Source organism: Pavona decussata, unplaced genomic scaffold (assembly GCF_977016875.1).
Source record: "Pavona decussata unplaced genomic scaffold, jaPavDecu1.1 SCAFFOLD_67, whole genome shotgun sequence".
Lineage (NCBI taxonomy): Eukaryota > Metazoa > Cnidaria > Anthozoa > Scleractinia > Agariciidae > Pavona > Pavona decussata.
In genome coordinates, this window is record NW_028145486.1 from 3,478,822 (window position 1) to 3,503,900 (window position 25,079).

The following is a 25,079-nucleotide window of genomic DNA, read 5'->3' on the forward strand; positions in this document are numbered from 1 at the left end:
TGTCCGATCAGCCTTGCATTTAATTTTACGTTTTATTCAACATTGCTGATCCTGATCTACACAAAGATCCGGCTACACTTTGCTGCTGTTTGTAGAAGTGGTCCCTGCACTATTCAAGAGTTACTTTTGGTTGGTTGTCCTGTGCATGTGAGAGAACTGACTAGGAACGAATCAACATCCCCGAAGCGCTGCTCGTAGCAGCAAGAACGAGAACCTTGAAATTCTGGCCTGAGCAAAGCTTGAGAATGCAGAAACATGTTGATCTGAAGTACAGGAAGGTGAAGACCTATAAAAAGCTGCTTTCTTCTGTTGAAGGTTTGCTCATGGTAAATGAAGGTAAGGGAACTATATTTTCTGAATGTCTTTGCCAGCAGCCAGCATGTTCAATAGGCCTTGTCACGGTTTTCGACGCCATTTTGACGAGTAGGCAAACAGGCTTGAAATAACAGTGTTTGTTTGGAAATCCGATGTCAAATAATTTTCATAAAACACTGCTTCTGAAAAATTCATGCATTGGAAACTTTTGGCTCTAGGAAAAGGATTTTAAGAAAAATTGGAGGGATGTAGCTGTGCCAGAAAGCGTCCAGTTGTGTTTTGAACTTCCATACATTTGTCTGTATAGCGAACCGGCCGTGAACTGCTTCTAAAAATAGTTCGCGGGAAAAGAGGTATTCGGAAAAAATATAGGGAAATGTATGGAAAGTTTCAGTCACCCTACATGTTGCTTTATATGGGGGCCATTAATACAAACCGTTCATACAAATTTAGTCACATCACAGGGTTATGCCCAGATACATTCTCTTCTTTCCCTCGTATGTCTGTCATAAATGCAGGGTCAACTGTTGTTCTCCAAAGGAATGCTTTAGTAGCTACAAGACTTGTGCAGTGGTGTACATTGTTGTAAGTTAATATGATGATGTGATTTATTCACTTAAATATGTCTATTTATTTTGTACTTAGTTTGCCAGCTGGTTAAGTCCACATACATGTATATACCTAGATTTAAGAAAACATAGCTCCAGAAAAGTTGCCTTAGGTTAATTTTACTTGTGAGATTTTAAATTTTTTTTTGGCATTTTTCTTTTGATTCACAGTCAATAAGTAGAAAGCATGCAAGGGTCATTAGCAGACATTTACAAAATAAAAATAGTTGTCTTTCACCCCCCTCCCTCCCTCCCTCACTCCCTCCCTGTTTTGCTAACCTAGCCCCACTCTCTCTCTCTCTTCAATCATCTTTTAACTGCACAACAATTTCGCTTTGAATTCTTTGCGTGCTCTGAGCTCAGAACTTAAAGTCACTAGACCTAGCTTTTTGTTTGGCTTCCTGAAGCAGAGTTTTCCTGAGAACATCATTAAGTCTAGTGTGGCAAAAAGCTTACAGGTGCAGCTCCTGTCTCGTCTAATATGCGGCCCCTTCTTGTAATCTTTTGTGCCAAACAGGTAATTTTCAGTTACTCGGGCAGAGACTAAGGGTTGCATATTGTGAGCTTTGCTTGAGGAGGTAACAGTCTTTGGCCGTAGACTTCTAGTCAGGCAGCATGAAATTATTGTGAAGTTTTGACCTGGCCAAAGACTTAGTAATTTTTTCTGGTTGAAAATGGCGCTAACCTTTCCTATCCAAATGTTGATTTCAACATCTGGGACTTAAAGTAATTTAATGGCAGGCAAGTGAAAGAATTGGCAAGGATTTTCTCTTTGAAAAGCGTGAGTTTGAAAAGCAATTCAATTTTTTTTCGCCCTTATAGCTGTAGCGATGTTAGGCTAGTGATCAGTTACTCCTGAAGTGGTTTTTTGCGTGGGATTTCTGCTCGAAAGCGTCGCAAATAATTTCCAGATGTCTGATCGCTGTGGTTTGCGTCCAACATGAATCTAGTATGAAGATGAAAAATCAATTTAAAACGCTGCCTTGCTATGATTAAGCTGATTTGTTTGTAGAAAGCTAAACTTGAGTGCTAAAAGACCGAGTTTTGGGTGAGATTTTAGATGCTTTGGCGCGGTTAATTACTGCTAAATTGTGACACATTTTGTAGGAAATTCACAGGTCATGTTTCATTTCATGGGTCAATGTCAATTGTCTAATTTCAAAGAAAAGCCACTTTTTTTTACCTTCCATGCTATTTTTTGACCTTACTTTCTTGTGATGAACCCTAATTGAAGTCTTGTTAATGACTAGCATATTCCTTCAGCCTAGAAAGTCTCAAAAGGTGCCCAATTTTTGGGGGCTATGTTTTGGTAAATCCAGGTATATAATTATATAATTTTCTGTTTCCCTTCCTGCCTGACCACCTTTTTAATATAATTTCGGTCTTAATATCTTGACATATAGTTCCGACTGCTAGTGGTAAGGATTATTAAATAAATTTACTATGTATGTACATTATACAGCTATTTCAATTAACATTGTCGGATTAAAATCAAGCTAAAAGACAAGACCGCAATGTTTTGTGGGATTATTTTTTATGAATAATTTCATCAAAATCATCCCTGCACGTGCAGGTACTGCTAATTACAATCTATTGTTTTCTCCAGGCATGACTGATTTTGATGAATTTATTCATAAAAATCCCATGTAAACTTTCGGTCTTGTCTTTTAGCTTCATGCTTTGAACCGACAACGTTAGTTGAAATGACTGTATGTATGCAAGTAGATTGATGCTACTTCTTGGCTGGTTTGAGCTTAATATGCATTGTTGTGAATTTCAAGTAAAATTTCAAGTTTTTAAATTGTGACTGGAGTATGGGGACTGGCTCACATCAATATTATAAAAAATGTTAGTACAGGAAAGGATTGATTCTGTTTTTTGTATTTTGTTTTTTTCTGCGAGCTGTGGGCATTTTCAATATTTTAGGCTTGGTTGTCTATCTTGAGGAATGGGACCAAGTTTTGGAAATCCCTGGAATTTTCGGCATGTGCTGAGATTAATTCATAATTATTCGACATGTGCGCATTGGATGTGAGATGATAGGTAGCCAACGAGGCATGTAGTGCTGAGTTGGCTAAAATCATCTCATATCTAACAGCACTTGTTGGATATGTGAGATGAAACAAGAATTAGTATTGTTTTATTAACCAATTGATCACCGTGCCAGCCAAACCAGCCACCTTTTTGCACACTATCACGACCGGTTCATGTTCAGTTCCTGCCTCCCCTAGAAGGGAATTTTTTGTCCCCTATTTGTTCTCATTGTCTTCAGACAGGACTGACTAATCAGAATCCACTTTCTGTGCATATATTTATAGGTCTTAGGGGGGCCTACACTAAAGAGCTTTTTGTCTATGCAAAACCATCCCAGATTTCAACTCGATACATGTTTTTTAGATAATTTTAATTTAACTGTACTGTACATAGCATACTGAAACACACCCTCTCTGGCCATCTCTGTTGTCATCAGATCATCTCTCTTCTCTTGACTGATGTTTGATCAAAATTCTACACAGTTACACATCATTTTGCTCCAATTGTTTTTTTTTTAAGAAATCTGCATTTTTTTTTTCTCCAGGAGATTGACCTTTTTGTCCAGGGATGCAAATGAATGACCATGGCATTCACCTCACAGAAATATCAAGAATGTAACCAAATTTATGGATCCAGAAAAGTTAAAGTCACCATTTTGGCTTCTGAATGGGGATCAACCAAGGGAGGGCTTTCCACCATAAATAGAGAGTTAGCCATTCAGCTGGCAAAATGTTCTGGTGTGGAGATAACTTTCTTCCTACCAAAATGTAGTGAAGAAGATAAGAAAGAAGCCCTTTGTCACAAAATTAACATAATTGAGGCAACACGACGGCCTGGTTTTGATGAACTGGAATGGCTTATCTTTCCACCACAGCATTTGCAAATCGACATAATCGTTGGCCACGGGGTGAAACTTGGTCGCCAGGCACAGGTTATAAGAGACTCGCACAAATGCAAATGGATTCAAGTAGTGCATACAGATCCAGAGGAACTAGGAATGTTCAAAAGCTATTCAAATCCGATTTCAAAGGGTGAAGAAAAGCACAAGATTGAAGTGGAGCTGTGTGAAATGGCTGATTTTGTCATTGGAGTGGGACCCAAGTTGAGTGTAACCTTCCGCTCATATCTTTGCGGGTGTCAAAAGGATCAAACTGTTCTTGACTTCACTCCAAGTATTTTTGATGATTTTTTAAGTGTTAAACAGGTTCCAGATGAGCGAAAACAACGTAGCATCCTTGTGTGTGGCCATGGAGATGCTGAAGATTTTGAACTAAAAGGATTTGACATTGCAGCAAAAGCTGTTGCCACGTTGCCAGACACACATCTTGTTTTTGTTGGAGCACCCGATGGAAAGCATGAGCAAATAGCAGAAAAATTGTGTGGATGTGGTATTTCTGCTAGTCGACTGAAGGTGAAAGGATATGACAAATGCCAAGATAGATTGAAACAATTATTTTGTCAGGTGGATCTTGCACTCATGCCTTCTAGAACAGAGGGCTTTGGGCTGACAGGTCTTGAGGCCCTATCAGCTGGTCTGCCTGTTCTTGTTAGTAAGAACTCGGGGTTTGGAGAAGCTCTAAGCAAAGTACCATTTGGATCATCATTTGTGATTGACTCAGAGGATCCTAAGGTATGGTCTGCAGCAATCAAGGAAATCCTGGCTAAAGAAAGGAAGAGTCGACTTGAAGAAGCTGAAACTTTACGCACTTCTTATCAGAAGAGATACAACTGGAGCGAACAGTGTAACAGTCTCCTTGCCAATATGGTCAGCCTGGTTCATGGTAATTAGGTTTTGTTGCATGCAAAATAAGAGTGCTAATAAATGTGACTGCACCTTTTCTAGGTGTTCCATATGCAGCACTTTACACAATTAACTCAAATGAAACACTAGGAGTAATTCAGAGGTGTACAATGGCCAAACTTTCATTTTAATAATTACTTAAAAAGTCATAATATTATAGTTTCATGATATCATTCAGTTCTTGTGACACTCTGCATTAGACATGCGATATCTTTGGTTATTTTTTATCATCTTTGTCATCTCATGGTTGAATACAAGCATTTTTCAAATGTTCAAATAAATTTTTCCATGCACAAATCCTGTTACAGAAAGAACAAGCAAATTAATATTGGTACATGTAGATAACTGATCAATGTTTTCAAGTTGACAGTGTACATGTCAGGTATAATTTATTTTAGTTTGATGACGTCTGTTGATTTTTATTGTTATTATTGTAATTATGTGTTAATCATTCACTGTTTGGGCTGTAAGTGAGTTGCAAAGGTTAAGCATAGGGTTCACGACCTGTGACCTACTGTCATGCTATGCGCATTCTGTTCTTTCCTTTACTAACTTTCATGCATTAATATTAAGTGTCTATCATTTTTCTAAGAATTCTGGTGGTCCCCATGAAACACACCGTTCCAAGAGTTCTATGTTGTAGGGCATCCCCAGCAGTTTTAACCATTTACCAAGTCCACCCAAGACTGTACCCAATGCACCAATGACTACTAGAATGACCAAGACTGATCGGCAGTTCCAAATCCGTTTCATCTCGTGCTTTAAGTCATGGTAGTTCTCAATTTTCTCTCTCTCCTTACTCTCATCCTGGTATCAAAGGGGCAGGCAACATACAATACATGGCTTATTGTGATCAAGGTGATGATCATTTTGTATCTTGAAATCCCAAAGCAATTTGTATCTTTCTGACTTAGACACTGGATTTGGCTTATGATCATACCAGTTTGTTTCCTCTCAAACCACACTTCTCACTAAGATCCTAGTGAATTACCCGGGCAACTTTGCAATGTCGCCATAATTTATATTGATTATGGGCAAGGGAAGCCCACTCTGCTGCAATATGACTGACTGTTTCAACTCTGTAACCACATGCATATTCTGCATGCCGAGGATGTAATTGTCCTGCCTGTCAATCACTTTCTTTTCACTGTTTGTCTGCATTGCCTGATCCTTTGCTGCCATGAGAAGACCTTCAGTCTCCTTTTTTAGCTTGACACTCTTTTAAGTTATTTCCAAGACTCTGGATCTCTTTTTTGATCAGTGCTTCTCAAAAATTGTCCATGGAAGGGTTTTTCACAGTTACTGTATCTTTGAGCTCTATCTCCCAAGAATGTTTTCTTGTCTTTACCTAGCCTGTGAACAAGCTATCTATTAGCCGCGAGGGGATATAGTGCGAGCTGAGGTGGGGGCTGGATAAAGGAGAGCTTGCAACCGTGACTGAAGAATGTTCATTTCCATCCCAGAAACAGCAAGAAACCTCAGAGATGGGTTTACTTTCTCCTCAAGTGTGAAATTTGACAGCTGCTTTTATGACAATCAATTTCGATGTTGCTGCTGTCATTTTCATGATTTTCTATTCTTTATCTGTTGAACAGAATACAGTTTTCCTTAACTCTGCTTCCCATTAACTCTTCCTCCTATCCACTTCTTAGTACCTTTGATTGAAAATATTTCCACTTCCTACACTGAGGTGTTCCTATTGGAAGGTATGGTAACAGTGATGAGGTTGAGGCATTTATTCTTTCTGTAGTCCTTGATCACAGTATCCATTTATTGTCATCATTATCATCGTCATCATCATCATCGTCATCATCACCATTGTCATCATTATTATAAATTATTGTTATGTTTTTTTTTTCAGCAGATGTTTCTTCCAGTTTTTCGAATTTTGCACAGACTGGTGATAAATTACCTCCTTTTTCTTCCCTGACCAGCTCTCAGCAGACTGAAGTTGCCATGAAAAACAATGCAGGTACCCTCCCAACAATATCAAATTGCATGTAATTATACTAACATACACTTAAGGCTAATGGAATCTGGAAGTGTATAATTTATTCTATGAGGGAATTGTTCTTTGTTGCTCATAGCCAATAGAAAAACTGTACAGCTATTTTGCCAAAAAAAATGCTCTCAGAAGAAATTGCACGCTTTAGGTTGGATGCTGCCCTTTTATTACGCCAATCATGCAGCTTGCAGGCTGGTGTTTAAATGATGAATTTGATTTAACTGCTTTCTGAAGGTGAGGAAGGATTTTAACATAAGCCATGTTGATTTTATGTGATGGCTTGGTTAGTACAGTAGAACCCCGGTAACTCGAACTTGGATAACTCGAACTCCCCTCTAACTTGAACTAAGTCCAGTTTCGCTTGGATTCGACCCTACTTTTCAGTCACTTTTACTCGGATAACTTGAATTCCTTGCTAACTTGAACTAAATTAAGATCCCTTGATCAAATTTTACCCCAATAACTTGAATTCTGGTTCTTGCAACTCACCACTGATGTCATCCCATTAGCTCCTCCTGTCATGTTATTTGTAAAAAACACTGGAATTGACACTTCTAAAGCAATTTCATTTTAATCAGTGCAACAGATCACGCATTTGACAGTCATTTCCGATCTTTTTAGTCAAACCGCATGCACTGCCTCTTAAGCTGTCACACAGAAAACAAAAAACAGTGCTACAATGAATAGAAATATGAATCTATTGGACCTTGAAACGCTTATGAAAATACAGTATACATGTATTTAAACTGTTTTAGCTAAGACGTACGTTTTCCAGTAACTGAAAACAATTTCATAAAGTTTACATCTCAAGGCATTCCAATTCTTTCTTTAAATTGTTGACAAAGTTTTTTTTGACCCGAAAGCCTCAGCTTACATGGGACTTACAGTTTCTGATGAGGGTAAGTTTAATTTACCCTAGGTTGTATACTGAAGTGCTGATAATCAATAAACTATAAATTATTTACATGAAAAGTCGAATTTCCGATCTACCCCGATAACTCAAAGCCCCGCTAACTCAAATAGTTTTTCATCGCCCTTCAGAGTCCAAGTTACCGGGTTCTGCTGTAGTTAATAATGCCGTAACATTTGGTCAGTTGGTTGCTTGGGTGGCAAACAACTATTCGAGAGCTGACGTTTCGAGCCTAACCTTTCATCAGAGTGGATTTACTCTGTCCTAAGCGCTTGACACCCTGGATACATTTTGACAAACATTTCACAGTACTGATGGGATGTTAAAATAATAACATATAGCTGTTCTTGCAATAGCGTTAAAATAAAGCGATGTTTGAAAGTGTTGGAGTGTTCAGCCAAGGCTTAACCTGAAGTGCATTTAAATTGCGATCATGCACTAAACAACTCGATCATTGAAAATTTTTTGCACAGAAGTCCAAGGAAAAACGAAAGGGAAGCAGAGGAAAAGAAAAACTCAAGGTTTGTTAATAATAATAATAATAATAATAATAATGATAATAATAATAATAATAATAATAATAATAATAATAATAATAGTAATAATAAAAACAATAATAATAACAAATAAATAAATTATAATAATTCAATATATTAAACAACATTTTATTTACAATTCATCAAATATTTACAGAGCAAAAGTGGCACAATTACAAAAGTATTTCTTAAATAATGTTCAAATCAAAAACAAAAAGATGATAGAATTCAATAATAATAATAATAATAATAATAATAATAATTATAATAATAATAATAATAATAATAATAATAATAATAATAATAATCTCTTTATTAATATATTCCTCTGGAACCTCTAAGGCAGAGGAGAGCCGAGCGGAGGGTAGCAAAGGATACTTTTGCTCTTAGCCAAGACATGGTGCTGGGGTAGTCCTCATCCCTTCTTAATGTTTGGTTCAAGCTAAACAAAGTGCTTATACCATGAAAAATCATGACATTTAAGACAAAAAGCATCAGCTTTTTTTTTTCTTAAAATGTAATGACGGGATGTTAGAATAAGGACTCATAGTTGCTCTTGAAACATTGTCAGTACATGACAATGTTGGAGCGTTTAACCTGCGCCAAAGCTTAAGTGCACTTCAATTCCTGAGCATCTTTATCATTGAAAATTTCATGCACAGAAGTCCAAGGAAAAACGAAAGGGAAGCAGAGGAAAAGAAAAACTCAAGGTTTGTAAATAATAATAATTTCAACTAAATAATAATAAATGAGAAATTTATTTCAGTGTTGAATGTATTTAGCTACTGACAAGCGAATTTGTGACACTTAGCTAATTAAAAATTACTGTGATGTAATATTAAAATCAGAAGGCTGTGCACAGGATAAGTACGATGTTTGAAGAAGTTAACAGTTGTCTTTTGGATTAAGCACCTCTAGTTTAAAGGTCATAATATTCCTTGACAGGTATGCCTCACCTTCCAGTGCGAATGGACTGTGAGATTTATCCTCAAAATGATTAAATGAAGTCACAGGATGTTTTAAACCTGATTGCGGTAAAGTACTTTCAAAATGTAAACCCGACTACTGCGGGACAGTTCAATGAATTCCTGGATTTCATACAGAATGTTAGGAATTCGCTTATTCTGTCTGTGGAGACAGGAAGTTTGATAATAACAGTGGAATGTGGCTCGCTGCAGAGTCTTGACCAATTGTGGAAGGACTACCGTACAGGCCTCCTTAACGATATGGCACAAAAATATCTTGTCACAGAGGACATCTTGAAGGAATGTGGTCTGTTGGAAGTGAAACTCATTACAACTATTCTGGAGGATGATTACAAGGCTTGTCAAGAGTTTTTTTTATCAGGTGAATTACGTTTTATCTTAATGTGTGGTTAAGGCTGGTACAGTACAGTCATGTCTTAGATCTAAGCCAAGCCTAAAAGCGGAGCTCCACAATTCCTTTTTTTAAAAAAAACATTTATAAAAGGCTGGTTTCATATGAATGTAATGACCTTACAAATTCCTCCCCCCCCCCCCCCCCAAAAAAAAAAAAAAAAGAAAAAAACTGTCATTCTAAGCTACATGATCGGCTTTTCATTGAGTTCTGATAGAGTTTTGTTCACTGGATTCCAACTGATCGACTGCTGCATAATCAGAAACACTAAGAAACTTGTTACACGGGCAACAAAGCTTGTTAAAAAAGGTGCAAATACTTACCTGATCCTGCTAGAATTGTAAACAAGGAATGAATTTGTGGCGTCAATGGAAACATAAAATGTGATATCTCTGGTTCTATAAGGCCTACAGAGACGACTGAAACAGTAGTAGTAGTAGCTGCTGTTGTTTTCCCTTTACCACATTTGGATAAAGTGAAGGGATTCTCGAATAGCTCCGTCAACAGAACACGATGATACAACCGCCGTTTTGTTGTCGAATAACATCTCATGATCAATTGGATAGCGACGTTCATATATGAAGGCAGGAACAGCAAGAACAAAGGTGTGTGGACAGGCGTTCTTTTTTTCTTGCCCCCGATCTGTCGCGTATGACTCATGCCCCATGCTCGCCTCGTGCTTGCCTCCGCTCACCTGAAAGAAAAAAAAAAAATGACTCCTTTGTTGGTGGTGGTGGTGGTCGTGGTAGTGGTAGTAGTAGTTAGTAGTACTGGAGGTAGTGGTGGTGGTAGTGGTAGTAGTAGTTAGTGGTGGTGGTGGTGGAGTTGGTAGTGGTAGTAGTAGCTGGTGGTGGTGGTAGTAGTGGTAGTGGAACTAGTAGTTGGTGGTGGTGGTGGTAGTAGTAGTTGGTGGTAGTGGTGGTGGTGGAAGTGGTAATAGTAGTGGTAGTAGTAGTTGGAGTGGTGGCAGTGGTAGTGGTGGTGGTGGTGGTGGTGGTAGTGGTAGTAGTAGTTGGTGGTGGTGGTGGTGGTAGTGGTAGTAGTAGTTGGTGGTTGTGGAAGTGGTAATGGTAGTGGTAGTAGTAGTTGGTGGTGGTGGTAGTGGAAGTAGTAGTTGGTGGTGATGGTAGTGGAAGTAGTAGTTGGTGGTGGTGGTAGTGGAAGTAGTAGTTGGTGGTGGTGGTAGTGGAAGTAGTAGTTGGTGGTGGTGGTAGTGGAAGTATTAGTTGTTGGTGATGGTAGTGGTAGTAGTAGTTAATGGTGGTGGTAGTGGAAGTATTAGTTGTTGTTGGTGGTGGTGGTAGTAGTAGTTGGTGGTGATGGTAGTGGTAGTAGTAGTTGGTGGTGGTGGTAGTGGAAGTAGTAGTTGTTGGTGGTGGGGGTGGTAGTAGTAGTTGGTGGTGGTGGTAGTGGTAGAAGTAGTTGGTGGTGGTGGTAGTGGAAGTAGTAGTTGGTAGTGGTGGTGATAGTGGTAGTAGTAGTTGGTGGTGGTGGTAGTGGTAGTAGTAGTTGGTGGTGGTGGTGGTGGAAGTAGTAGTTGGTGGTGATGGTAGTGGAAATAGTAGTTGGTGGTGGTGGTAGTGGAAGTAGTAGTTGGTGGTGGTGGTAGTGGAAGTAGTAGTTGGTGGTGGTGGTAGTGGAAGTAGTAGTTGTTGGTGATGGTAGTGGTAGTAGTAGTTAATGGTGGTGGTAGTGGAAGTATTAGTTGTTGTTGGTGGTGGTGGTAGTAGTAGTTGGTGGTGATGGTAGTGGTAGTAGTAGTTGGTGGTGGTGGTGGTGGAAGTAGTAGTTGTTGGTGGTGGGGGTGGTAGTAGTAGTTGGTGGTGGTGGTAGTGGTAGAAGTAGTTGGTGGTGGTGGTAGTGGAAGTAGTAGTTGGTAGTGGTGGTGGTAGTGGTAGTAGTAGTTGGTGGTGGTGGTGGTGGTAGTAGTAGTTGGTGGTGATGGTGGTAGTAGTAGTTGGTGGTGATGGTAGTGGAAGTAGTAGTTGTTGGTGATGGTAGTGGAAGTAGTAGTTGGTAGTGGTGGTGGTAGTGGTAGTAGTAGTTGGTGATGATGGTGGTGGAAGTAGTAGTTGTTGGTGATGATAGTGGAAGTAGTAGTTGGTGGTGATGGTAGTGGAAGTTGTAGTTGGTGGTGGTGGTGGTAGTAGTAGTTGGTGGTGGTGGTGGTAGTAGTAGTTGGTGGTGGTGGTAGTGGAAGTAGTAGTTGGTGGTAGTGGTAGTAGTAGTTGTTATGGACCTCGACTTCGTCTCGGTCCATAAAAACGCAATAAAAGAACTTGGCCAATATCCAGCCATCTTGACCGAACAAGCTTGGTCAATAAAGGATTTATTATATGGCTACAACAACAAAACAAAACAGGACATGAAACTGCTCTGCTCGGAACTGAGAAATTCTTAATAGCCGGCCGGTGCAAGATTTATTTTCAGTGCATTTTTGGATTAGCATGTAATCGTGGAAAACAAGGAATCTTTAATTATCTTAAGGCTCTAACTTTATAATGGCTTAAAGGGAGTATACAATTATTGAGAACGAAGAATTTAGATTTTCGCAAGAGCGGGAAGATTTGAATAGAATCCGGCAAACTCGCCATTTTCAGCCGATCGCGCGTTGGTGTAAATAATAAACATTTTACACAGTTTTTGACTTCCAATCATTAATTCTTGAATGAAACAATAGATTTTGAGATTATATGCAAACATAAGCCGAAAAAAAGAGCGGGTAAATCAGAAAACCGACTGGGGGAAACTTTGATAAGATTTTGTTGTTTACAACAAGAAAGACGCGCCTAAATTAAAAACTTGAGCTTCGTCGGCGAACTTGAGAAAAATACTTTTCTGAACTGCTCTAAACACTAAACGCAACTTCCACTACGCTATGATTTAAATACAGTCATTGCAAACCTAGAGAACTTATCAATTTAGCACTCGACTTGAGACAAGTTTTACAAAATCAACTCTATCTAAAATACTACACGCAGAGCATTTCACCGATTCAGTTCACATTCATTGTAGTTGAAACAAAATTTTCACTACATCAGGACGATTTCATTCTCTTTCCTTTCCTTTAGGCAAATGTTGAGAGTTTACCAAACGTTTTAGTGAGCATTTCCCCCCAAAACAACGACAAAATCGAAGAAAAGATTGCATTGTTGTTGGATTAAACTTTCGATGCCAAGCTGACGGGCAACGGGTAATCCCGAGCAGGCAAGATAGCTCCATCTTGCCCGCTCGGGTAGCCAATCACAGCGCAGGATTTGACTCATCTTGCCCGCTCGCGGAGCCAGCCATATAATAATAGTAGTTAGTGGTGATGGTGGTTGTGGTAGTGGTAGTAGTAAATTGCTTTATTTGCATGACCGCAAGATTTTACAGTATTGCAAAAGCTAAGTAATTATTAATAAAACAAGGGTAATACTAATATTGTCCTAAGTTACGTCACTTTATTTGATAATGACAATGTATCACGTATATCTGTACATGAGGAAATTAACTTCATTACTAGCTTATTTACATGACGATGAGTAGTAGTAGTAGTTAGTGGCGGTAGTTGTGGTGGTGGTAGTAGTAGTAGTACTTAGTGGTGGTGGTGATCGTGGTAGTGATAGAAGTAGTTTGTGGTGGTGTTGGTAGTGGTAGTGGTAGTGGTAGTGCCGTAATATGTTGTTCTAATACGAGGGATCTTAAAGTCACCATTTCTGAGGTTGTAATCTTTAGGATTTGTCTGGAATAACTCTGACACGTAATGCGTCACTGGGCGGTTTTTAATTTTAAACATCAAAATGGCTATCTTTCGTATAATACTCTGTCTTTTACGGCTGGTATTCGCTATAGTTTACAGCGGATACCAGCCGTAAAGACTTGCTTGAATACTCCGTGAATTTTATGTCCAAAAACCAGCATGGACTATGTGTAAAACTGTTTATGATGCACTGTCTATTAAAGAGTAATTGTCTTGTGCTGTGTTGTTATGTTTCTCCCGCTGTTCTTCCGTATAATTTAGTCTCTTTTCTCGTGCTCCATGTTACTGTTTCTCCCGTTCGTCACTGATATTTCTCCTGTTTGCTCATGCTCTCTGGTAGTCCCTCTCTTTCACATCACGCGTGACTTGCAGAAGACGGACTGAGTGATTTTTTACGCTAAGCATCATGGGAATGCCCTGAAATCCTCCTTGCTTTCACATTGAACTTTGCTTATTCGTTACCTGGTTTCTCATTTTCTTTTTTTCTCTCTCTCTTTCTCTTCTTTCCCAGACGTTTGTCAACAAATACAGTGAATACATAAATTGACTTTGAATTTTGCTGTCTTCTAAAATGCAGTTGGCCATGCAACTTCCGGCCAGGCCGAAGGTGATGATAATGGCAATAAAGACACAGAGAGTGACTTTGATGATGATGATTATGACGATGATAACAATGGTGATGATGCTGATGATGACGACATGGAAGGAGAAGATATCTTTGAAGATAAAGTTCTGCGACATCAACGTGAGTGCCAAGAACTACCTGCACAGGCGCAAGAGGAACCGAATAAAGAAGACAGAGATCAAGGAAACAAACAGAAGTGAGTGCTATTAACTCACAGTTATGTACATGATAAAAGATAAAAGTCAGGTTCATTTTAAACAGCGTTTCTCTACAGATTATTTTGTTTCTTGCATTCAACAAAGGACAGTGCTTCTTAATCTAGTGGGTATCCTGTGTAACCAAGCGAAAAGCTTCACCTTTTTCGTTTGTTTGGCTGGCTATCGTGTACTATTGTAGCGCCATTTTGAATAATTATTATTATTATTTCGGGTCGCACACACAGTGCTTTGGAGTTTGAATGATAAACGTAGTTCAATGGCCTAGTTCCAACGAATCTCCTGTAGCTCCGTGGCATAGCATCCGAACTAGTAATCAGAAGATCATAATTTTGACTCCTGTTTGGAAAACTTGGACTTTTTTTTCCAAGTATGTCTGTGTGATTGACTGAAAAGTTCCTCTATCGTTTAAAACGTTTTGTGGCTGTCATCGGGCGCGCGGAAAAGGAAACTAGTTGAAGTTTAGCAGGCCGGACAGTGAAATACAGCCCACAAAATTGACCAATCACACCGCGCGTACCAACTGAGAGATATAATAATCTCGGTTATTTTATAAAGTGCAATTAGTCAAGTTCTTGGTCTAGTGAGGTGCTGCACCATTAATAGCCTCCAAAACTAACGAACTACTGAAAGCTACCTTTTTTAATTGAAAGGATGACGACGTTAAAGCCACTTTCGCTATCTGGTTATCTGCATGATCTCTGTCACGAAGGCAACATTATGGAAATCCAATCTTACCTCCAAGGAATTGACGACCTTAACAAGTTGGAAGAGCGTGTTGGTTTCCTGGGTTACACTCCACTTCATGAAGCCACCAGCAGAGGTCAAGCAAGTGTTGTGCAGCTTTTGCTTCGCTATGGGGCAAATGCTAATGCTAAAGCCATTGGTTTTTACACACCTCTTCACATTGCAGCATCCATGGATAACACAGATTGTGTGGTAGAGCTTTTGAAGCATAATGCTGATATAACAAGTAGAGATGAGTTTGGTAAAACTCCTTATGAGACGGCCATGTCTCACAGGTGCAAGAAGTCAGCAAAAATTCTCAAAAATGAAGGTTGGTGAAACAAAGATAATGTCTCTTAAAGCTAGGTGTTACTATTTTACTTTTGTTACACCCACGCTTAGATCTGAGGAGACGATCTTCATTTCCCGAACACTTTGTACGGCTTTATATCACTGTCGGGGATAAACTAGTCACTGCTTCGTGGTTAAGTGCCAATGTATGAATATTTGAAAAGGAGAAACCACTCAAACTAAACGCAACAAGTTTGTTTTAAAATTGAGCAGTCACGAACAGTAACGACAACAAACTGAACTGATATAACATAGCACATATTCATAGCAAGTTTTGGCTGGAAAACGCTGGAGCATTCAAAAAGCCGTAATGTATTCAAAGACGTTTCAGTTTGAAAGAAACACCTTTTAATGTTCTTTCTTTGAACAAAGATTTTGTTTGATCCTGAAATCTTCAAGTGACATAAGGTGTTCTTTTAAAGCACGAGATGCGAGACAGTGGTTGTCTCAGCTTGCGGGCAGTCACAGTTGAAAGAGATTTGATCCGTTCGCGAGGAAAATGTGTTTGTGTACCTGAGAATGCTTGTTTCATTGAAATTTTTGCGAAAACTTTCAGGAGTACCAGGATTCGGTCCATCAAAATAATATTTCAGTGAAAATTGACAATCAAACCTGTAATATTTTGCAGGGCGGATTCCCACAGGTGCTCGAACATTTTCGACTATATCCGTCGCGCCAGTGATATGTGATCGATTTGCCCAATTTCTTCGTGGTGGACACTCGAATGTCCACCATTCAAACTGTTGAGTATTCCTTAGAAGTCATTCTTTCGATTTTCTGTCTCAAAAAGGTTTGTTTTCTTTCTGAAAACGGCATATTGGAGTTTTGAAAATTTACTAATCGTAAACAAACACGGCCGCCATTTTGTTTTTATAAGCGGGTCAAAGCGTTCTTTTCTAGGCCCCACGAAGACTTACAGACAATGGATTCTGATTGGTCAGTCCTTGCGGAAGTTAACTGGACAAAAAGAGTTAAATCCAGGTTTAATGAAGAAATTAATGAGTCAATTTGTGACTACGATGAAGGCAAAAAAAAAAAAAGAAAGATGCCTAATCAGTACATTGAGCGGAAACACGAAGAAACTTTTTAGACAGGCAACAAAGCTCGCTGAAGAAGGGTGGAAGTGCTTACCTGATCCTGCTGGAATTGTAAACAAGGAATGAATTTGTGGCGTCACAGGAAACATAAAATGTGATATCTCCGGTTCTATTAGGCGTACAGAGACGGCTGAAACATTGAAATACTATGTCTTTAGACGGGTATTCGCTGTAAAGCTTTTTATGATGCGCGGTCTGTTGAAGAGTAATTTTCTCCCGCTGCTTGTCACTATAATTTAGTCTCTTTTGTCTTGCTCTCTTGTTCTTTCTCCCGCTGCTTAACCGTACAATTTAGTCTCTTTTCTCGTGCTCCCGTTCGTCACTGATATTTCTCCTGTGTTTGCACGTGCTCTCTGGCAGTCCTTGTCTTTTACGTTGAACTTTGCTTATTCAATAACTAGTTTCTCGTTTTTTTCTCTTGTTTCCCTGATGTTAGACATGTGAAGATAAGCGATAAAACCGAACAACGTTTCATGACGCCATTATCAAGTTCGAAGTGATAAAAATAAATGAGGTCAATGTCAGAAATAGTTCACCAAAAAAAAATGAACATAATGCCTGAATATGTAATGTCACGCAAATAGTTAAGCTTGAATTGAGTCCGATTGGACATTGAGAGATGGTGTTAACTCTCTAATTAGCAACATTTCTTTAACTAAGCAATCGAACTTATTCATGCACAAAATCAGCGGCTAATTTTCTCCAGGTTCTTAACAACTGCCACACATCTATGAAGTTCACCATGGAAACAGAGGTTTATGGTCTGCTACCTTAACAGAGCTCCCCAAATTGAGACCAAGGTCTACATAAAACCTACTAACACGAGTCTTTTGCTCCACTACCAAAGTCACGTCGATATGCGCTATAAACGAGGGCTTTTGAGAACCATGCTTGATCGTGCGTATCGCTTATCATCGTGTTGGTCGTACTTCTCTGAAGAATGTGACCGTTTGAAAGCTGTGTTCACCCGGTTGAAATATCCACAACATCTTATCAACACCACCGTTAGGTATTTTGTAGCCTCGAAGGCTGAAGGCACTCAACCAATACCTGCCCCAAGAGACAGTCCAACTGTCTGAATAGTCCTGCCTTTCAAAGATCAGGCTTCGGCAGACCTGGTGCACAAACAGCTCAAAGATCTTAGCCAGAAGATTGACACAGTCATCCAACCGATTTTTGTTAGTGACAAAATCCAGCAAGAACTAAAGATAAAAGAGAGAAAACCACCTATTGTAAATCAGAACTGTGTTGTTAATAAATTTCAATGTGACTTGTGCGATGCAAGTTATGTAGGGTTTACACGCGTGGTTGAGCATAAATACCAATCTTCTTCCATTGGCAAGCATCTTCTTAACAAACACCGTAATGTCCGTAAAGACCTTGACAGATATTTTTCTGCCCTAAAGAAGTGAACCTTAATGTTTGCACGGTGAGCAAACATAAAACATAAAGGTAATGAGAATAGGACAGTCAAGTAGAGATGAAAAGAATATTGTGGCTTGTTATTCATTATGCAATGCCCAGCAATATTGTGATTTAGTTTTACTTCCAATTAAATCCATCCCACTTGATGCATAAATATTCAGAAGAATTTCTTAATGTTAGCACCGCATTTCACGAAGTCAAAATAATGGGAAAAGATTATGTGTTAACAAGTCCCCTTCTATCTTTCTCCGTTAAACGTTGCTAGAGTCAAACCAGAGGAAAGGGGAAACGGAAGTTACAGATCGCAAGGCAAAGCTAGAACATGTCATATCAACCATGGAAAATCTAGAAGTTGACGTTTCGGATGTCAAGGGAAAAGTAGGTGAAATGAGGCCATTACCACAAGCAAATTTGCAAGCAGAAAGCTCGAAAGGTAAGCATTTAAGGTTACTGTATACCTTCAGAGGTGTCTCGTGTCCAAGCGAAGTAGCGCATCCGGTTTAAACTGTAGATGCCTGAACCCCCATATCAAATTAAAGCTTATAGAGCTGGCTATCAAACTATGCCAAGAATTATAACCCAATTTTTAGCACTGTTTTCTGGAATCAATTTTTTCACTTGGAGGAGACACTTTAAAGAGCTAAAACTCAAAGGGAATTTGTTCGTTTGCCTTCAGATTTGGACAGTAGCTAGTTTAACATATAAACAACAAAATCATGTCTGTGAATTTTTTTTCTTTCGAAATATGTTTTCTCCGAGAGCGATTTTTGTACGATCACTCCACATTTTTTTTATCCTATTTCGAAAATGTTCTGTAACTTTTCGTTGTGATTGAATATGGCAAAACACAGTCACTTTTCTTTAGCCCTTTGGGTCCGGAAATTAAGGAGCAAATTAAATTAGCGAAAAACAAAATGCACTTTGACTTGTACCTTTAAAAAGGTGATTCAGGCGCCTGCATTTAGAGGTCGTGAAAAATTCGACAATTTATTTAATTTCAAAATTCTTGGTATAGTTTGACAGCCAGCTCTATGAGCTTTAATTTGATATAGGGGTTTAGGTATCTACAGTTTAAACTGAACGCGGTACATCGCTTGGACGCGAGACACTTCTGAAGGTATACGGTAACTTAATCCAATTCAATCTTACTTGAAGTGAGCCCGTCCCCTAATGTGTTATAAATACCTTGGAGGTGTCTAAGTCGATTCCAGTTTCCAGATGTGAAATTTTGGATTCTATCCATGCCATACCTAACGAATAGGCGACGGACGCCCCTGTTGAGGAGCTTCGCCGACAGTTTTTAGGGCCTTAGAGTGGAACTTTTCAAATCAAAATTTCGCACGGGTGGCTTGCCTTGATTTCCCTCATACCACACCACAATCACAAAATGGGTTATGATTTAATACTAGGTAATAAAATCCTTTAACTAAAGACACTTTTCATACTGAAAGCTTGGGTACAAACATTTTTCTTCCCGCTGTTCTAACTTTAGCAGCACAAAGTGTCAAAACAAAGTGCGATCCGCCTGTAAAACGACCATCACTGTGTTATTCTACTACAGTAATAACCCGCGTATAAGAACCTGGGTTTTAAGAACCTGTTAGGTTAAAAGTTTCATTTTAAGCCCCCTCCACATAAGAACCTATTTAGGCTAAAATTTTAAGTTAGGTTCTTATCAGTGGGGTTGCTGTGCAAGTGTATAGAGTGTGTGCATGGCGGCCATGTTGGAGGACTAAAACAATAACAACAACAACAACAACAACAACAACAATACTTTATTTCACCCCATTATTATTTCTGCAACAGAAAATATAAATATATACATACAATAGATGATAGGGGTGCTGGCTGCCCGAAATAACCTTAAAGTTAAAAATGCCAGGCAGCCAGCTGTAAGAAAAAATATTTAAATGTTAAGGTCAGGGACACAAGAAAAAACACACAAAAATAAAGTTAAACAGAGTGAAGTAAAGTCACCAGTATATTAAAATGACCATAGTTCTTACGTTGCAAAACAGTATTATTTCTTATCTTAGAATTGCAAAATCGAAATCGAAGTACAGATGTCTAGTAATCTTTGATTAAGTGAAATAAAGACAAAGAAGATGATTTAATATCTTCATCAATGGAATTCCACACTGATGGACCTTGAAATCTAATATTGAATATTCCATAATTAGTTCTTGCTTTTGGGAGATAATAGGACTGTTTTGCAGCAAGCCTTGTATTATAGCAATGAATCTGTGTTATTTTAGTGAAAAAAGAAATAAAAGCAGGTGGTAATAGTTGATTGTGATATTTGTACATAAAGATGGCTAAATAAAAAGTTACTAGGTCCAAAAATTTTATAATTTCAAGAGACTTAAACAAAGGACCAGAGTGTTCATCAAATCTAGAGAAGGTAATAATTCTCATTGCTTTTTTCTGTAGAATAACAATTGGCTGAAGAGTAGTCTTATAGGTATTTCCCCAGATAATTATTCCATAAGTCAAAAAACAATAGCACAAACAATAAAACAATAGAAAATAAACAAAAAACAGTAGAAGATATTTGCATAAAAATAGAATATATTTCCCAAAGGAAAACCATTGTATTGTTTCGGTCCTCCAACATGGCTGTTGTGCACACACTCTATAGGTAGAAACTGCTGAATTAAGATCATCATCTATTTAAAAGTAACTTGACATAACTTTTTTTCTTTCAAGCTTAAGGTGGCCGAACACAGTTTTTTAGTGTACAGGTATTAGAAGACGTTATTTGGAAACTATGTATTCCTGGACGCCCAAAATTGGTATGGTGTAAGACTAACTAAGAAAGAATGTATTTTCGTACGTCTTGTTGAGCTAAGTGCCGTTTCCATGGCAATGCAGCGAGCTATTAAACGTCCATAAATAGTAGGTTTCCTTTATTTTTAGAAAATGTACTCATTAGATTTTTTCCATTTTTTGTATCCTGAAAAACTCACTAAACACTGACACGGTTGCACTATTTTCATGTAATTTTAACAGAGAGATCTCCTGTAAATATTGATTTTGCATTTTTATGTTCTGTGAAGATACCCTCTGTTAGATTTAGGTTTCTCTTTGTAGGCGAGTTACGCTTTTAGGGAACTATTTTCATGCCAAATGTCACGAAATTCTAATGAGCGGTTCCTTAGAAAACAGTTCATTTCCTCAAAAACAACCAGTCGCAATTTTTTGCTCAAATGCGCATGCGTGGCTTTAATTGGGTTTCATGGCAAAGATGAAAAGCATGCAAAAGGTCTTAGTGAATGACTTTTTTGCTCGGAAAGAAAAGAAAAAGAGTCCAGAAACGAGAAACTTAGTTATTTAGGATCAAAACTTAACTTTATTATCCATTTCATGTGAAAATGAGGGATCACTTTATCGACCGTCGTATTTGCGTACCACAACCCTAGCGCGCGCTTAATAACATCACTAACAGAATCTGTAAAGCGCGCGCAAACTGTGTTCGGCCACCTTAAGTACCATGTTGTATGTCTATTGTGTTTGCCATTATACTGTATTATGAGATGATATTTATAATATATATAGTATATTCAGATGAAATTCATATGAAATGATAAGAACCTATTCTAGGAACCTCGGTAGCCTAAATTTGCTTTAAGTACCATTTATATAAGAACCTGTTAAGGCTAAATTTAAAAATTCAGGTTCTTATATGTGGGCTATTACTGTATGTGCCAATATCCTTATCAAGTTTCAGCGAAATCGACTTTGTGACGTTAGGGATTTGAGGGTTAGGTTTCACAGGACCCTTGGCTATGAATAAAATTCTGAAGCCAAATTTCTGTGGTGTTTATGCATCCTTTACATCTCTGAATTTTTTGGAAGTCGATCATCGTTGCACTGAAAACTTGGTACGGTGTTCGCAGATGATTGGAAATCATAATGAATGTCACTTTGCTAGCGCATCCCGCATTACGGTGATGTTTTAAGCTACAGGAGCGTAAGTAATTACTCTGACCAATGGCAACAGATGTAATACAACACAATGCACCAATCAGAACACGAAGCAAATACACGTAACCTGCGCGGGAAATGCGTACGACCAAGTCACAGTTGGTTTTGGTTTGTCTTCCTTTTGGTGGAGAAAATGGCACGAACTTCGTCGACTAATCATAGCGAGAGCGCAACAAAGCAAAACTAAAGCAAACGTGAAATAGGCCACTTTCGAGTTGCTTTGAGCCCCATTACGAAAGCAGGCTAAGTGCAAAGCTTTTCATGTGAAAATTAGTTTTGTCTGTACTCTGATAACGCACAGATGACGTCAAAACGTGGTGCGGCTCGTAGCAAGACTGATCTTCTTACCACGTTTTGCCGTCCTCTGTGCGTTATCAGAGTACAGAACCACGGCAAAATGGAGTCTATTTGTTTTATACAATAACCAAGACATTTCAACACATTTCGTGAGCTAGCATCGCATTGCCTGAGCTGAGTCAAAACTGTTCAGCAAACTCAGTTTTAAGGCCTGGCTAGACTGGAAACATTGTTGCGTAAACATCGTTTCTTGTTATCTTTCAGAGGTGGCTAAACTAGCGGGAAGCAAACAAAATGTTTTGCTGCCCCGGTGGCTAAACGAGGAAACATTGATTCGGAAAACAGAGTGTCACGCATGTGCATAATAATTAACTGACTTTGTTGCTAGGAAACATTTTAATGAGCAGCACTGGAAACTAGTCAACATTGCTTTCAGGGTGGCTAAACTGGGAAGCATATGTTTCAGAAGCAAAATTTGTGTCTGGTAGCAAAAATGTTTTTGACCTGAGGCAAAAACATTTTCTTGTTTCCGAGCAGCAAAATTTGTTTCCGCAACATATGTTTCCCGCGCGGCTAAAGTGGGAAACATTTGCCTCTGCAACAGTGTTTCCTCAACAATATTTCATAGTTTAGCCTGGCCTTAAGACTGCTAAACACATGCAATTTGCAGTTGCGCTTCAGTCACATCACAATTAGAGTACACTAACTTTGGCTCTCTCGTCTATCATGTCCTGAAATTCTGTATCCAGGACCAAAACTTGGACCGAAAATTGCCGTTTGTCCGTACCCGACGATCATACGAGTTAACTGATATATTCAGCTTCGCGCACTTTCTGAAGTTGTAAATGTATTTATGATAATTTGTAACAATTTAGTGCGGGTTCATACTTTTTCCTGTCTCAAGCAATAGCAATGGAATTACAGTCAAGGAGAAAGAATTTTTAAAAAAATAATTTATGAAACAACAAGCTCTCGTAAAGCAACGTAAATTTTACATTTTTTTGGGATGCACAAGAAGTTCTTAGTTTGAACCTAAAAATTTCGATTACACCACAGGTAACCAGAGCGTAATATAAGAGTTTGTATTGCGTTAAAATTCGATCGAAAATTAAACAACAATATTCCTTCGAAAACCTTCAAAGATAGCAGTCTCTCTTTCTTTCTTTCTTTCTTTTGATTTACCATTTTAAAAAGGTTTGTTTTCTCTCTGAAAACGGCATATTGGAGTCTTGAAAATTTACTCGTAAACAGACATGGCCGCCATTTTGATTTCTATGCGTGGGAAAAAAGGATCCGGAACAAAAGCGTTCTTTTCTAGGCCCCAGTAAGAACTACAGACAATGGATTCTTATTGGTCAGTCTTTACTGAAGACAATTAGAAAAATATCCCTTCTAGGGAGGAAAAGGGTTTCAATCCAGGTTTAATCAATAAATTAATATTGCAATTTGTGACTACGATGAAGAAATAGAAACTCAACCGGAACCTCAACGCGGTCTGCCCCAGGGCATTGCGCATAAAAAATACACCAACGGCGTTTTTAACTCGTGAATGCACGCATGCGCAATAAACGAGTGATAGCGATGATGGACTTTTCACTTGGTTGGTTGGTTCTGTTGTTAACTTTCGGGCATGCGCAGTGAATGAGTTTTAAATTCAATTAGTGCAAAAATGTGCGAAATTTTTTTGTTCACGGCGTAGCAGGATATTCTTATTCAATATGTAGAGAATAATTTGACGATCAGTTAGTGCAAAAATGGAGATTTTTTGTTAAATCTGAGCAAAGTTATAACTTTTTATTTAGTTTTTCAGAAAGTCCTGGGTTGTAAACTCAATTAGTGAAAAAAAAAAAAAACCCCGAGAAAATGTTTTTCACGACGCATCAGAATAATCTTATTCAATCTGTAGAGAATAATTTGACAATCATTTTAGTGCAAAAATGGAGATTTTTTGTTAAATCTGAGCAAAGTTATAACTTTTTATTTAGTTTTTCAGAAAGTCCTGGGTTGTAAACTCAATTAGTGAAAAAAAAAACCAGAGAAAATGTTTTTCACGACGCATCAGAATAATCTTATTCAATCTGTAGAGAATAATTTGACAATCATTTTAGTGTAAGAATGGAGATTTTTCGTTGAATCTGAGCAAAGTTATAGGTTTTTTGTTTTTTCCACAAAGTGCGGTGTCTTTTAAGAATTTGAAACAATTGAATTTAAAAATAATTTTATTTAATAATAATTGAATTGAAAAACAATGTAATTTAAAAATTCAATTAGTGAAGTGTGGGCAAGAACTTTAAATTTAGAGCGTTTACGTGGCATGCGTTGATGTATGTTTAGCACTAACGGCATAACTTATTGTAGGCCTCACCGATTTTTAACTCGTGAATGCGCGCATGCGCAATGAACGAGTTATAGCGATAGCTGACTGTGCGCTTGGTTGGTTGTTTGGTTCTGTCGTTAACTTTCGGGCGTGCGCAGTCAATGAGTTTTAAATTTAATTAGTGGAAAAAACACGCGAACATTTTTTGTTCACGGCGCATCAGGTGATTCTTATTTAATATGTAGAGAATAATTTGACGATCATTAAGTGAGTAGCAATAAAAGGAGCATACTAGCTCATTTTCAAAAGCCCTAACTCTTACACTAAATTCAGCATAAAACCAAAAAATCACACCAGAAAAACTGAAAAATTAAAAATTAAAAAAAAAATAGCTAAGAGTAGTGACACTTTTTTCAAAAAATACCAAAAAATGGGACACTTTTTCAAAAAAAAGTGTTTAAAAAAGTGCCACTACTCATTCTTAAAAATTTACCCACATTTCCGAATAAAAAATCCTAAGGTTATGAAAAATTTCAAAAGACTTATAAATTATATAAAATGGATTACTCAAAAATGAAATTGAAGGAACTACAACAAATATACAAAGACCGAAAAATCATTTATGCTTCAAAAATGAGAAAACAAGAGATGATTGGAATTCTCACCCAAAACGATTAAGATCCCACAAAAACTGCCCATCCAGAAGTTCAAACT

General features: G+C 38.1%; 1 protein-coding gene across 8 annotated transcripts; it reads left to right on the plus strand.

Annotated features, from left to right (window-relative positions):
* Window positions 1-213: 213 nt before the first annotated feature.
* LOC146478140 (uncharacterized) lies at window positions 214-22,011 on the plus strand. 8 transcript variants are annotated; one of them, XM_085112850.1, is made up of 7 exons: window positions 7,557-8,194; window positions 8,872-8,919; window positions 9,155-9,556; window positions 13,906-14,149; window positions 14,822-15,225; window positions 18,033-18,200; window positions 21,623-22,011. In XM_085112850.1, exons 3-7 carry the CDS (start codon window positions 9,211-9,213, stop codon window positions 21,724-21,726), a joined length of 1,266 nt encoding a protein of 421 aa, XP_084968976.1. In that variant the 5' UTR covers window positions 7,557-8,194; window positions 8,872-8,919; window positions 9,155-9,210; the 3' UTR covers window positions 21,727-22,011. The 8 variants fall into 8 exon arrangements, with proteins under 8 accessions (XP_084968969.1, XP_084968971.1, XP_084968970.1 ...); XM_085112843.1 differs by lacking the exons at window positions 13,906-14,149; window positions 14,822-15,225; window positions 18,033-18,200; window positions 21,623-22,011 and adding exons at window positions 214-336; window positions 3,502-4,738; window positions 6,620-6,730 and having other exon boundaries at window positions 8,147-8,194; window positions 8,842-8,919; window positions 9,155-9,345; XM_085112845.1 differs by lacking the exons at window positions 13,906-14,149; window positions 14,822-15,225; window positions 18,033-18,200; window positions 21,623-22,011 and adding exons at window positions 214-336; window positions 3,502-4,738; window positions 6,620-6,730 and having other exon boundaries at window positions 8,147-8,194; window positions 9,155-9,345.
* Window positions 22,012-25,079: the final 3,068 nt, after the last annotated feature.